Below are 14847 nucleotides of genomic sequence, written 5' to 3'. Positions count from 1 at the left end.
AGAACAGTAGGGGTGAGGACCTGTGTGACTACTGCATCAGAGATGTAAATTACACTCTGCACTATCTGAGATTTTCTCACTAGTTTATCCATTCGTTTGCTTTTTTAGCTGAGTAAAATCTTTAAACTCTCCTTCAGTCAGTGTTATGGAAGTGTCTTCGCAAACAAAGTTTCTAGTCGGAGTCAACCGGCTCCTCCACAGCCCAGCCCTACTTAAAGAGAAGTTTTTCCTACATGGATGCTATGTTGTGGAACCGCCTTTCTCATGAACTCCGATCTACAGTTCCTTCAAGTAAATTTAAACGTGGACTGCATCGTTACAGCTTTGAATGAGACACGGCACCCTTGATAAGCAGCTTTAGTGATATGATAGTTTTTTGTTCTTATATACATGTAATACTATATTTATTTAATTATTAGTTAGCTTAGTTAGGCAGACTTAAATATTATACCTTTAAATTATGCTGAAGGAATTTGTACCGTGTACAAATAAAGTTATCAACTCAGCTCAACCTTTCTTGCCGGGTAACCCTTTTCGAGACCCAAGTTGACACTGCATACACCCCAGGCTCATGTCAACATCACTTTTCTTTCTCCACTCAAGTCAACCTGAACTAGTATTTACCCACCCCCGGGGTCGGTTGTTCCCAACCTTGGGATGGAGGCGCTTAAAGTAATAATCTGAATTTGTTTTGGTTATCTTTTTTTCTCTTTTTAGCTTGTCCTTTATTTTAGCACACTCAGTAACTTCAGAGAGCAACTGTCTGATCATACAAGAAAGGTACGGAAAAGATCGGCTATGCGTTTGAGAACATTCTACATGCGGTGTCCATCCACAAATGTTAAAGCGTCAAATTAAAACTAAGCTTAAAATGTGCAAAACATAACTGTAGTGATTTGATTTAGAGCCATCCTTCCAATAATCACTCCCTTTCTAATAGCGTTTCTCCTTTAATGTGATTGTTTTTTTGTTTCTTACTTATAAGTGCCCCTATTCTAATAACCTCCCCTTTTAGGAAGCGTCTCCCGGCCATTGCAGAAGTGATTAGATGAGTGAATTATGAAGTCTGCTTCCTCATATGGACGTTATATTGAACATTACTGATGTAGAGTGAACGAATTCTGTTATACATATAACTATACGAAGCCTCATTGGAGTTTTTAAGTCACAGCATCGGTTACTGTTCATAAAAAGGCTATCACACTGATGTTTATGTGGAAGAAAGAAATTGGCACCATGTCCCTATTAAGCACCCCTTCTCCAATATGCTCCTTTCCTTTATATATTGTGCCAAAAGTAAATTTAAGTGCCCGTTGCGTGAAATCAAATTATTGTGGAAGGTGAATCACAAGCTGCAAAAACTTGTAGAATATAAACAGTTTAATAATTCATCTGCTATCGTAGATAAAATAATTGGAAAATTGGGACTTTTCGCTACGGATACCAAATCACTCTGTCAGTATCAGCATTAGTAACCCTCACAGTCTCAATTTGGGTCGATGGGAACGAGGGTTTTCTGTGACTATGTAACTCGTTTTATTGCGTTCACATAGTGTAACACAATCATAATCCAGTTTATATGGAGAATTTTTCGGACGGATTTGTTCATTGATTTCCTCTCCCCCCCCCCCCCCCCCTACCCCCACAGCAATTGCAAATTATGACAAATGGCCTGAGTTTTTGATAAGAATAAAACAAATCTTCCGTGTAGCTCAGCAAATGGCCATGGGATGATGACCCTCAGATCTGTGGTCAGAAAATAAATTTTCCGATTTGCAGCTCAGCAAATTTGTAGTGGCCATAATTGGTTGTCAGAAAACAAATTTTCCGTGTTGTATAACTCTCCAAAAGACCGTGTTATGTGATCAGAATGGTTGTGAAAACAAGATGTAAATTTGAGCATTGTAAACAAATACAAAACATTTGGCGATGTGCTCTCTTGTAGGGTCGCTTGACAAAACTATTTTCTCATGTAATGTTTGTGTTGGTGATCTGAAATTGAATTCTAAGTGTTGCCAACAGTTCAAATGCCTTTCCTGGAAAATATTTTTGTCCAGTACAAGTAAATGTACTTAATTAATTTAAAACTCTTTTACTATGGGATTCAACTTCACGTGCAGACCATTATCTGTCATTCGATCAAACTTAGTTTTGAATGCCACCAAAGTAGACCAAACATGCAAAGTACGCGCATGAACGCACTGCTCTAATCTTTGATTACTACTTGTATGTTACCGGTATTTCTTTTTATTTTAAAGACGCTCTGGAAGAGAGTGAGCCCGTCACCTCAAGACATGGAGAAAACAACAGTAGAGGCACTTCTATACGTGCCTGGCTGTGAGTCACAAAATCTATTGTTACTTTGTAGTGAACTGCACAGTCACTTAGCGAACACCTCTTTTAAAGTTCTGATTTCATTTCTTTGCTTTACAAAAGCTGCTCAGTTGTTTTTAAGTGTTCTTTTCATAGTGTTTTAGATTCTATTGTTTTTTAGGCCAGTAGTGCGACTCCTTTGATAGGCTTTATTTCCCAGCCCAGTTTGCCTTGTTAGGTCCTTTTTAAATCAGAACGTAATTGCACTTCTGTGGGAGACGACCTAGCCGCACTCCGCATCGAACGATCTGGGCTCAAGCCCTGGCTGGGGTCATTGTCTTGTGTTATTGGGCAAGACACTTCTTGGGCATCTCCCTTCAGCTAGGTTTGTAAATGGCCATAACAGCTTGTTAGGGTAACGTAACAAAATGCTGGGGGTACCCCTGTGATGGTGCAGCATCTTATCCAGGGGTTGGGGGAGAGGCAATACCCTTAGTTACTCCTCCAGTACAGAACTAGAGTTAGTGCCCACGCCGATCCTGTAGGATTAGATTGCATTTAACCTACCTACCATACCATAGTCGATCTTTCTGTTAGGAGGCTCTGAAGACCAATACTGTTTAAGCTTGAGTAGCAATTTTATAAACATTTCTGGCAAATCACTAAGTAACTCCAGTCTAAAAGTTAGTACATAACGTTTAAAACTACTCTTCTTGGTCGGTTTTCAGCAAAAGAAAGTGGACCGAAGGTCTGGTGTGCTATGGTAAGAGATTAGAATCGAATGATATGAAGTATATCACAAAACGAAAATAATAAATTGTACCAACCACAAACTGACTTAGGACTTAGCTAGCAAAGCCGCTCTATCAAACTATAAACAAACTCTGTGTGGTTCATTATCCAACAACGCACGCTCATGACATGACAAAGTAAATTTCACTCCATCAGAGGTTTATTTCCATTGGTTATGTTATAAAACAATTGATGTATGTGTTTTGCGCTGTGCATCATCGAATTATGATGCACTTGGGAAGTATGAGGAGCATTCAAGAAGCTCAATGGAGCTGCTCTGGGCTGTACTTCTCTTGTACTCTCCAAACTTCTTCAAGGCATCATAACTTGAAGACGCATGCTAAAGCATGAATCAATTGTTAAACGGTGGTAGAAGCTTATTAGTGGTTTTTATATTCAACTGTCCTTTGAATTATGTTTTTTTTTCCAGGGGTCTGGTTTTGTTGTGGTGACAGACGCAACTGAGTGGGAATATGAGACACACATGAGACATGCAAAAGACAGAGTGGTATGTGTAACGTATTCATATTTACTTGGTATACTTTGAACTCATGTTGTGTTGTCTGTTACGATTAGGTTTAATAATCAGGCCCTGGTTATTCTAAAGGTGGATAACGCTATCCACCGGATAAATCAATATCCAGCGGATAGCGTGGTTTGTTTTGTTGACAGTTATCCACTGGATACCTATTTATCTGACCTGGGTTGTTCAAAAGGTGGATAGCGTTATTCAGTGGATAGCGTTATCCGGTGGATAGCGTTATCCGGTGGATAGCGTTATCCGGTGGATAGCGTTATCCGGTGGATAGCGTTATCCGCCGGATAAACCACCATCCAGTGGATAAATCACTATCTAACGGATGGTGTGGTTTGTTTTGTTAACATTTATCCGCTGGATAATGATTCATCTGGTGGATAGCGTTATCCACCCTTTGAACTGCTGGGCCCTGGTGGATAGTGTTATTCAGCCTTCGAACAACAGGGGCCAGGTGAAATGAGTTTCTGAGCGGTTTTTTTTTTTTTTTTGGCAGATGCGCAACATTTTGATAACAAATGGTAGAAATTAACTAACCTCGTTCCCAGGGTCTCTCCCCCTGCGGAGACAGGGGTCGGGAAGATGCATATGAGAGACCCTTGAAACAAGGGTGGAAATCAATGCTCACTGTTGTAAGCGTTGGTGAGGTTACTGGAATAACAAAAATACAAGCGACCCTTGTTTCCCTCAGTGTCTTAAATCATATATCGAGAAGCACACAGCCATTTGTTCTGCCTTAAGGAAGTTCGTGCGAACATTTTCCAGTCGATAGATTTTTTTAAATTTTTCCTGCAGTCAGATAATGAGTTACTTGTGTGAGGAATGCCAAAAAAAATGAGGGGTCACCAACTTCATTTCAGAGATAAAGCTTGTGGAAAACTACCCTGATTATGAAATATCGTAATTCAGCGTGGTTTGCGGGGGTTTATAGTTAAAAATATTGAAGGTGAGTCAACAAAGGCAAACGATCTTAGTCATATTTTGTAGCAGTGGGTCTGTTGCGTAGATAATTCCAAATGTTGCCAACATTTTCACAAATTTAACCCTTCAAGAGGCATTTGAAACTGCCCCACAGATAAATGAAGAGCTAAGAAGAAGGGAATTCGATGGTGCATTTCGCAAAAAATTCAAACTTCTAATCGATAGATTTTCTTCATTTTTTCGCTAAACTTAGAAAATCAGTAGAGAAAGTGATCCATCCAAGGAAAAAAATAGGGGTCACTGAATGTCCAAGATCATTAAATCCAGGCAAAGCTATAGTAATGGCCATCTGCCAGGCTATCATTGTTCATTTTATTACTTAGCACCCGCTCGATGCATGACATGGCGAGTGAATTTGCGTGCGCAGAAAGGATGCATAGAAACAATTAGGGCCAACGTCCTTAAATCCTTGCCTGGAAGGAATAATAGCCTGCATAATGACTCTTCCCCCCCCCCCCCCCCTTCTATGCCCTCCGCTCCCTGCCCCTCTGGCGCAAGGTGTATGACTACTTGCGACTATATCTTCCTACAGAGTTGCCTGCTGGCAGTTGGTAAGAATCAGGTCTGGGCTGGTTCCTTGGATACCACTATCTACGTCATCAACACGCAGACTGGGAAAGGTAAGACCAGGCAAAGTTGTTGTTGTTGTTTTTATCGTAGGCAGTTTGTCCTCTTGACGCAGATGTTAGTCTCTGTGGTCTTTCAACTGTTGTTCTGCAACAGTTGACCGTTGGCCATTTATGACGAGGGGTATTATCAATCTGCGTCCCCTTCAACGTTCCTTCCCCACCTATTCTGAACAGGTTTTCGGCGTTGAACTTCAGGATCTTCTCGTTCAAGTTTATTTTAGTTCTGTATAGCACCTGAAAAGTTTCATACCAATGTTTGCGGGTAACAAAACTATCTATAAACATCAAGTTTCAATAGTTATTTTTGTCCAATATTTTTTTAGCCGATCAACAACTGTTAGGACATCGGGACTCTATTTCACACATGACCAAAACTGTCGACAGTCAAGGGTAGGTATCTTCTCATAGAGTCTAGCATGGCTGAGTAAATATTAAACACTTTCTGCTATACATTCTCAAAGTGTTCCTACATAGCCTGCATAGTTAGCGTTCCGGGGAGGGTGGATGAGCAAACTGCGGTCGTGCGAAATTCGGGTGAGAGCAAAAAATCGACGGAATCAACCCCACCTCCCCCAATCCGTCAATTTTTTGCCATCACCCCAATTTTCCGCCGACCAGCAGGCATGAAACTCTTTGCATACGGGAACGCTTGCTATGATTGCAACTTTCAAATGAGAGACTTTGAGCACTGCATTCAAGCATGTGCTGCTACTTTTTTTATGCGCTGCTTTGTTGTCTTTTTACTAGTCGTAAATTACACCTGTTATTTTGACTGCTATAAATTCAACAAACTTGATTTGTGTTTGTCTCACAGGAACACCACGGTATGGAGCGCCAGTTCCGACGGACAGATTGTTGGATGGGATCCTGTGACACTCACAACAAAGAAGGAGGTAAGAAGAGCACATTGTAGTGTTATGTTTAGTGATTCTCCAAATGGCCCGACTGTGCTTCCAGCTTGGTCTGTTTAGGTTTTGTGATTTCCTTCGCAACAGCGTTTCAATTTTGGGGCAGTAGTGAGAGCGCTCGCCTTCCACTAATGTGGCCGGGCTTCGATTCCGCCCAGATGTGGGTTGAGTTTGTTGCTGGTTCTTGCCTTGCTCTAAGGGTTTTTTCCGGGTACTCCGGTTTTCCTCCCCCCACAAAAACCAATATCTCCAAATTCCAATTCGACCAGGGCAGAGGACCTTCATGAAAACCAGCTAAAGCTGATGTGGCTTCCTCTCTAGATATTGTGGTTTATTTATATCACCGGTTTTCTACTTAAACTTTGCTTGAACCTAATGGCCTTAAAGGACGATGCTTATCTGAAATTTCTGTATCGTGAAGTGCTTAGGAGTATCCCAACTCTAGTGGATACTTGTAGAATACTTTTCCATCGCAGGGTAATCCTTCAAACATTTGACTGGCCATTACCCATTTATTTACCTCGATGGAGAGAGGCACTTTGCTTGCTACATTAAGATGGTGCCTAAAAATGCCGATTTGTGATAACGACATTGAGAAAAGTTTCAAAGGGCACTAGCAATCGAGTCACAGTTTCAACTCTAGTAAAACGCCAACAAAAACTTCCGAGATTGATTTTGGGTTTGTCTACCTCCTCCAGCGGATGCTTCTCTTTTTTCCAGTGACTATTCTTTGCAAAACTTCCAGTAACCCATCTTTTTCTGTGTCCATCCAGTGTGAGGCGAAAGAATCTTCTAGACGACAAAAAGTCAGGGAAGTGTGAAAACAAGGTCGCCGCTTTCTGGTCCTTGCACGCGCGGCGTTTTATCTTCTCGTTTGTTTTTTTGCTGCTAAAAGTCTTCTTTGCAAGATGTGTGAAGGCGAAGATACTAACTTAAGACCGTCTGCGTTCTTTTTTGCTCAGCTTCAGGTGCAACTCAAACTAAAAGACAGGAAAACCCTTGACTGGTTTACTGCTGTAGGAGACACTTTCTGGTGTGGTGAGTGACACTCGATGCTTTAACGTATAGATTAGATTCTTACCAAAAAAAAAAAAACCCAATAACAACAAGAAACTGGCTTGTTTTATTTTCTATACAAACCCGCGACACAAAGGGGACAGTGGACCTTGCTGATACGATCATCTCGTCATAAGACCACTTTTTTTTCCAATCCAAAGACTTAGTCAGGCCACTACTTAAAGAAGCTCAGTTACATTATTTTGAGTTATTTTGGCAACGTGCAAAAGTACCTTTCAGTTGAAGGAAACCTGAAAGATAATGAGAAACCATAAAAGAACAAGGGTGGTAAAGGATAGAGAAGTTTAACACGGAATAACACGGCGACCTCAAAAAACTTACGCTAAACTTTTCAAGATGCGCAAATTGTGACGTAGCTCCTTTAATTCGGGTTAGGGTTGGCAACATGTTGCGATTCCCTTACGGCCATTTACTTTATTGATTTTTTTAGTTCTATAATACGACCACCCCAAATTTGCTGTGGTATTGATCATGGAATATTTTGTCCATACCTTTGTCATTCGGTTTTGTTAGTTAGTTCAATTTCATTAACCCGGTCATATTTTAGTGCCTTAAACAGGTGGACAGAAAAATGTGGCTTGCTAGATCTTTTCTCAATTGGTATCAATCCTAGCCTCTTTTTAGCAGAGGTTTTGCTAAGGGGCTCTACAAAAAACATAAGTCTAAATTAAATCAATTACAGGAATAAGCTATTAGATATTGCCTTGTGAAAAGAAGTTATTGAGTGTCAGCATAAACTTCCAGAGAACAATTTCAATCGAAACGAAGAAGTTTGTTGTGCTTGAAATGAGAGTCATCAAATTAAACATCCGATTTCACTGCATACATGTATCTCTTATTCGGTTTTTTCATTGTATAAAAGAGTTAATCTAGAGTGGTCGTCCGTTTTCTAAGGATCATTTCTTTCGGGATTTAACAACAGCCATCAAATTTTTTCACTTTTTTTGGGAGTTTGGTACTTTTGGGTTGTAGCAACTTTCAAGGGTATCTCATGTCGAAATTTGCTCCATTATGACCATCGTCATTTAGTTGTGCGTAAACTAGCTTTTTTGTGTTGCTTCCATAGCAACTAGGTTTTCAGTTTACGTCATTAATTACGAGAGAGTTGATGAAGCCACTAAAGTTTTAACTCCCAAGAAAGAAGAAGTAATGAGCATTGATTGCATGTGCAAAGTGTCTGATACACGGGTAGGTGAAGGAAAAATTGTTTTGACATTTTTTGTTGTTGTTAGTTTTGCTTCCCTTTGTTGCTTTTTGAGTGATGTCAAAGAAGTTTTCTTAATTGACGTAGTAGGTTTATTTGTGTTATCTTTGTCTGTCTGTCAGTTAGTCCGTCAGTTAGCTGAATCAGTCAGTCAGTCGGTCGGTCAGTCAGTAAATTTAATCAGTCTGTCAGTTTTTTAGTCCGTCCGTCCATCAGTCCGTCCGTCGGTCCGTCCGTCCGTCAGTCAGTCAGTCAGTCAGTCTGTAAATTCAATCAGTCGGTCAGTTTTATTAGTCTGTTTGTCTGTCAGTCAGTCTGTCCGTCCATCCGTAGACAGTCAGTCATTTATTCATCCATTCCGGCATTCATTCATTTAGCCAACCGGTTGGTCAGTAGGTCATGTAGACAGTCAGTCTTGCTTTTATGTTCGTAGTTTGTTATCATTCCTTTTTTCTGCACCAGGTGTGGACGGGCTGTCACAGGCAGGGTCTTATCGTCATCTGGAACACTGATACTTGCGAAAAGGAACATCGTAAAGTTTGCGACTGCGGAGGCTTCACATACATGCTCCAAGTTGATAACAAGGTAATTCACATGTTCACCATAATGTTATCAGATTCACTGTCTTACACACCTAACGACGCACAATCCAATTGTTCGATCGAGTACATTGATTTAATAATCAGCAGGGATTTCTCAGGTTGAGCAAAAAGAAGGAAAGACAATTTCGAGGTCAAGTGAATTCGGTATCTGGTCAGAAGTTCTCAATTTCGTTTAGAAGACGCTGTGGCCTCATGGTTAGTGCTCTGGACTTCAGGATCGAGCGGTCCTGGTTCGAACCCTGGCCACTGTTCATGAACAAAAAACTTAACTCTCGCACCTAGCACTCCCCCCCCCCTCCTCCGGGCTCTCACAGTGCCTCTCTCCATCCAGGTGTATAAATTGGCACAAGCGAATTCAGGGGGTAACCCTGCGATGGACTAGCATCCCATCCAGGGTGGTGGGGGGGGGGGGGGGGAAGCAGAAATACTCTTAGTCACTTAATGCCACGGAAACCAAGATAGGCTCCAGCGTATGGACCAATCAATCGATCGATCAATCAATCAATCAATCAATCAATCAATCAATCAATCAATCAATCTATCAATCAATCTATCAACCAACCAACCATCCAACCAACCAATCAATCAATCAATCAATTGCCGCTTTTCATGTGACGTCATCATTTTCCAAAAGAGGAAATTACCAATTCCTCTGAAGTTTTAGTTTCTTCAGAGGTAAGACCCTTTAATAATAGATGTTTTGCAACGTTTAAGCTTGGCAGGGTTCCTCATTTTGAAATAGGGCACGTTTGAATTTCCAAGTTTATGCGTTGTGTGACATTAAATGGCGGCCCAATAAGGCTCTCGAGTAGGTCAAGAGATGAGTTATTGCTCAAGGCTTTTGCTAACTAAACAGTTGTTACTCTATAAAAAGTGTTAATTTCAATGTTTCGGAGCTCTAGAGTAATAACTTTTCGTTTCAGTGGCAAAACTCGATGACAAATGTTTTTGTTACTTTACGGCCGCCATGTTTGTGTCCCTCCGAGGGGCACAAACATGGCGACTCCATACAAAGCTCTATAAATTTGAGTGAAACACTTCTCCGAATAACGGGAGATTGAAAAACCGCACAGACCTAAATCTTGGTGAGGTTTTTTATATACCAATCATCTTTCATATCCCAGCTTCTTGACTTAATTTATTGATTGGTTATGATTTTTATTTTTGATGGCGTGACACTGTTAACCAGCTATTGGCCTGAGACAGACGTTTCCGATGCTTCTACCTCGTCATGTCAGGAAGGTCATGCTACTTTATCCCGTTACAGTTGCTGCTCGTTTTATCAGCCAATGAAGCCAAGACTGTTTTCTTTTAAAGAAAGTTACTTAACGCAAATTTCAAATTTGAATTGGCTCCTTTTTATACAATCAGCCATGTTAAGGCAAGTAAACATTTCTTATGGAAAGTGAAAACCAAGGAATTTTTGTTGTCTTTGCGAGTTGGACTTATAGCATCTTAACGTTATTTAAATCTTATGATCATTATTTACATTTCTGGTTGCTGTAGGTCTGGGCTGGAAGCAAAAGTGGCACGATCTATGTGCTGAACACCGAGACTTGTAAAGTAGAAATGGTACGCTGTAATTATAATTAATGAGCTCATGACCTGAATTTATGTCATCTCGTCGGAATCTTCCGTGATCGCATGCCTGTTGCGTTTTTTTATCCTTTGCGCTCTTACATAAATTTGCTCACCCTATCTGAAACATTATCTCTGAAACATCATATCCGAAACCTTTTATCTGCACTCGGGAACAAAAGTCAACTTTCACGACCCACCACCTCCCCAAGCTAGGGATATATTTTTGTTTCATACCTATTGCCTTTGCGCTAGCAGTGGCGGGATCTTCTCTTAACTTAGCCCTATGCGACGAGGTAACATTGAAAGAAAGTGAGCTGTCGGCCATTTTGGGGGCGTTATGCAACCCTTAAGTGGAACAAAGTCAGAGAAACAATACGGGAAACCTGAATAGCGGTTGCAACGAAGACGAAGCTTGTAAAACAAGTGGCAAAACGAGAGAATCTTATTCGTATCCGTCCTCGTATCCTCGCATTCTACAGTGTTACTGTGAATTGCTTTTTGTTTTGTTTTCTTTTCTCTTGGATTTTTTTCTAACTGCACTACCACAAACTCGTTTTATTTCAGGAGTTATGTTTACACCAGGACCGAGTTCGCTCCATGTGCATTACAGACTACGGGTTTGTGATTTCGGGTCCCGGGTCAAGGGACGGACGCATTGCTGTCTGGAGATCGCATCTTGCCACGGATTGCCCTAAGAGTCCCGAACCCGAGGAGGAAACAAAAGAGGCTGGTATTTGTGAGGTGGATGGCTTTGAAATGGTCCGCAAGAAAGATACAGTTCAATTTGATCTGGAACGCAATCAAACAAGCTACATCACAAAATCCGCTACTTATTAATCTATGAAAAGTAATCACAAGATGCCGGATGGGATTTTGAAACTTCCTTGCTTTGTGACAATCTGTTATTATTTGAGTTCGTAATTCAACGCCGCCACCATCTTGTTTTTAGAAATTACCTTTTTCAAAATTGTCAAGGTTTCAGGAATACGTTCAACAATGCATCCCAAAAACTTTCTTTTTTCCAGGGTGCTATGAACCCCTTAACCTTGTGAAACACTTAAAATTCCAGCTTTGTTCCTTGTATTCTCGGATCCTCTCAAATAAATACCAACCTCGTTCCCAGGGTCTCTCAACGAGGTTGATTGAACAAATACTTGAAAACAATAACTGTACCTCTGCTATTCCCGTACAAATGTGTAACGATTTTAATGGTACGTAGTAATCTCAGATTTGAGATTGATGTCGTGTGATAGCAAATTGCAGTTAGGTCCTTAACAAACCGTTGGATTTTTAGTTCAAAATTTATAAAGGGGACACAAACTTTTAGTTTGCCGCGGAGAAGGGGGGTGGAGTTAAAAAAAAAATCGACAATTTTTAGTTGGGAATTTAAGTATTCTTAAAGGCTGTTTAATTAGAAAAGATCTAAATAGTTATTAATTAATAGAGATTATATACAAACTATTTATAAATATATACTGAAAAAATTCTTAGGAGGGGCTGCACCACTAAGGAATGGTGTAACTGACTGGTGAGGTGAACAAATTTTAAAAGCGAATACGAAGAAGGTTTCATCTACCGGGGGGGGGGGGCTGCGCACCCCTGCACCCTCCCCCTTGATCCGCCGTTGTAAGCTGTGCAATTCCTGAGAAGACAATAAGAAAGTGTTAGGATTTCGGTTTCATCAACTACAGACGAGCCCCGCGTTACGTTGAATCTTGCGGACACCAGATTATAACGAACAGTGGTAATGGTAATGGTAACTTAATTAATGAATTTTTGAGTTATTTTTTTGTAAAAAAAATACCTCTTAGTCGGCGCGTCGGGTATGTTATGGACGGGTCAATGGGTGAGTGAGTGAGTGAGTGAGTGAGTGAGTGAGTGAGTGAGTGAGAGATGTATGTATGTCACACCAATCAGATTGGATCTACTATGAACAGCCAATCAAATTTCTTGTTGTAAAGGTAAATGGTACGTGAGAAACACAAGGTAAGTATAAACACAAGGACTTTGGTAATTGAAAAATAAAGAGTGACGTGTATGTTGTCGGTTTGTGATTTTTAGTCCGGTTTGGAGGAGAGTGTGACGGTTACATACGTACATTGGGCTGTTTTAGAGTGCATAATTTTCAGTGAAATGGTGGCTAGTTATGAACGAGATGAGTCTTGAGTTTTGAAGCAGTTCATGAGTAGTAAGCAAATGGCACGAGATATTTTTATTTTTAATTACAAAGGGTAACTTGATACTTTTGTTTTTCACAAGGAGTTAATTCAATTAGAGGTCACGAATCGTCGCTTTTAGTTCTTAGGACATGTTTTAGAGGAGACGAGACTATTTAGATTTGAAGCAGCTCTAACGTTTACAATAGTAAGTGCAGGTAACGATTGTTTTGTTCTTATTGCATGCAAATATGACGAGATATTTTTATTTTTTAGTTACAAAGTGTAATTTGACACTCTTGTTTTTCACAAGGTAGTAAATTCAATTAGAGCTGACGAATCGTCGCCACTTGTTCCCACGAGATGTTTGCTATTTTTAGTTACAAATGGTAACTCGACACTTTTGTTTTTCATATGGGAGTAAATTCAATTAGAGCTTACAAGTTATCGGCTATTGTTCCCAGGATATTAAACAAAAAAGAAGCTTTCCTTTCTAGAGTGTTTTTACGTCTCTGCAGTAGCAGTTTAATATTCTTATTTGATGAGCATTTTATGACATTCTTTTCAGTCCGATATTTTTAAAGGTAAAAAGTATGAAAACTGTTCAAATGTTCTTTGAAGACTGTGTGGCACCAAGTTAAAGTGCAATTTAATTAAATCAGACTTTCAACGTGTCAGAGAGGTCTTTTTCTCTTTCTTTAAATTTTCGGTGAAGTAGTGTTGTTGCGTTGTGTTGTGTAAAAAGAGTAAACTTACTACTCGTATAAAATGCGAAAAGTTCTCTTAACTTGAGTATTTTTGAGCAAAAATTCCTTTTGGGGGCTGGAAGGGCTCCCGAGGGGGTACTCCCAGAAAAATTGGTTGGGGGTGTGCGGTCCGCTTCCCAAAACCCTTACCCTATTTATGACCAAAATCTGCGATATTGCTTACCCTATTTATGACCTGACCAAAAATTCGAAACCCTATTTACGACCTGACCCTCAAATCAAAACCCTGTTTCAGAACTGCGTTATAATTAGCTCCCTAGTTCAAACCAATGTTAAATTACCGTAAACGTATAAATTTGTGAAGGGCTTTTGTTGATTTTCTTTTCGATAATGATGAAAAAGTGGCTTCTTCTTAAAGCATACCCATATCAAGGCTAGAGTGCAAAAACCCTTCCCTATTTATGACCAAAATGGCCAAAATCAGCTAAAATCGATACCCTATTTATGACCAAAACGGCTGAAAAACCATACCCTTCGGGGCCGCACAGACCTATATAGCCCATATAAGGGAGTTCCCCCCCCGCCGGGGGGAAGGGCTACGTGATCGGTGAGTGAGGGAGTTATGCATGTGCGCGTGTCAGACCAATCACAGTGTGGGTTGTATCAAAGAACGAATAAAATTGCCGGTTAGAAAATAAGATGGTATCTACATTAATCTGGAGACGTGTCAGATTACTGTAATTTGTTCAGTCAAACATTTTATGGCTTACTATTTAGTTATCTTACCATTACCGATGTAACATCTTATGTACATCATAAACTCCCAGTTTCTTTCTTGCTGTACATCGCAACCAAAAAAACTTGTCAAATCAACCAAATCATTACTGTAAACAGTTCCATGAATGTGCCTATCTCCGAGACTTATAGTTCACAAAAAAAATAACTCTTGCACGCCTTGCGTGCCTATGTTTTGTAATAGTGTGCGATAGTGAAATATGTCTGTAAATAGTGTCAATTAATAAAATCTGAAATCTGAAATCTGAAATCTGAATCTGTAACTACTTTATTTATATACGGTAAATCCTTCAGCAAAGATTATAAAATGATAAAAGATCAACTCATCATCCCTAATCTTCTATTGACGACATATGTGTTCGTTCTACGTCATTCAGCTTTATTTGTAAAACAAGGCCCACGATAATCGGATCATTATCAAGGACTCTTATCACGGTCCATCATCACGGACCATTATCACGGGGATACAACGAGCACCTCCGTCCTTTTTTGTATGGGGGCTCACCGCCCCCTCCTTTCGGATCGGTTCCAGGCCGGACATAGGTCAAAACCAGTTCCGACAATCGA

The 14847-nt window shown here is 40.2% G+C and overlaps 1 protein-coding gene across 1 annotated transcript in view; it reads left to right on the top strand.

The window, feature by feature from the left end:
• Positions 1-14530, top strand: part of LOC110059719 (DENN domain-containing protein 3-like) — a 50190-nt gene extending 35660 nt beyond the window's left edge. Inside the window, exons 36-47 of the mRNA XM_089295229.1 lie at positions 718-780; positions 2259-2337; positions 3042-3076; positions 3536-3613; positions 5154-5241; positions 5574-5640; positions 6065-6143; positions 7121-7196; positions 8302-8423; positions 8902-9024; positions 10548-10613; positions 11187-14530. Of these exons, the coding sequence (XP_089151355.1) occupies positions 718-780; positions 2259-2337; positions 3042-3076; positions 3536-3613; positions 5154-5241; positions 5574-5640; positions 6065-6143; positions 7121-7196; positions 8302-8423; positions 8902-9024; positions 10548-10613; positions 11187-11459 (1149 nt within the window). The 3' untranslated portion in view covers positions 11460-14530. The remainder of the gene's footprint in view (positions 1-717; positions 781-2258; positions 2338-3041; positions 3077-3535; positions 3614-5153; positions 5242-5573; positions 5641-6064; positions 6144-7120; positions 7197-8301; positions 8424-8901; positions 9025-10547; positions 10614-11186) is intronic.
• Positions 14531-14847: the final 317 nt, after the last annotated feature.

The sequence above is a fragment of the Orbicella faveolata genome, unplaced genomic scaffold (genome assembly GCF_042242905.1).
Source record: "Orbicella faveolata isolate gen_17 unplaced genomic scaffold, um_ofav_v1 contig_26, whole genome shotgun sequence".
NCBI lineage: Eukaryota > Metazoa > Cnidaria > Anthozoa > Scleractinia > Merulinidae > Orbicella > Orbicella faveolata.
This window is presented reverse-complemented; position numbering and strand designations above follow the sequence as displayed.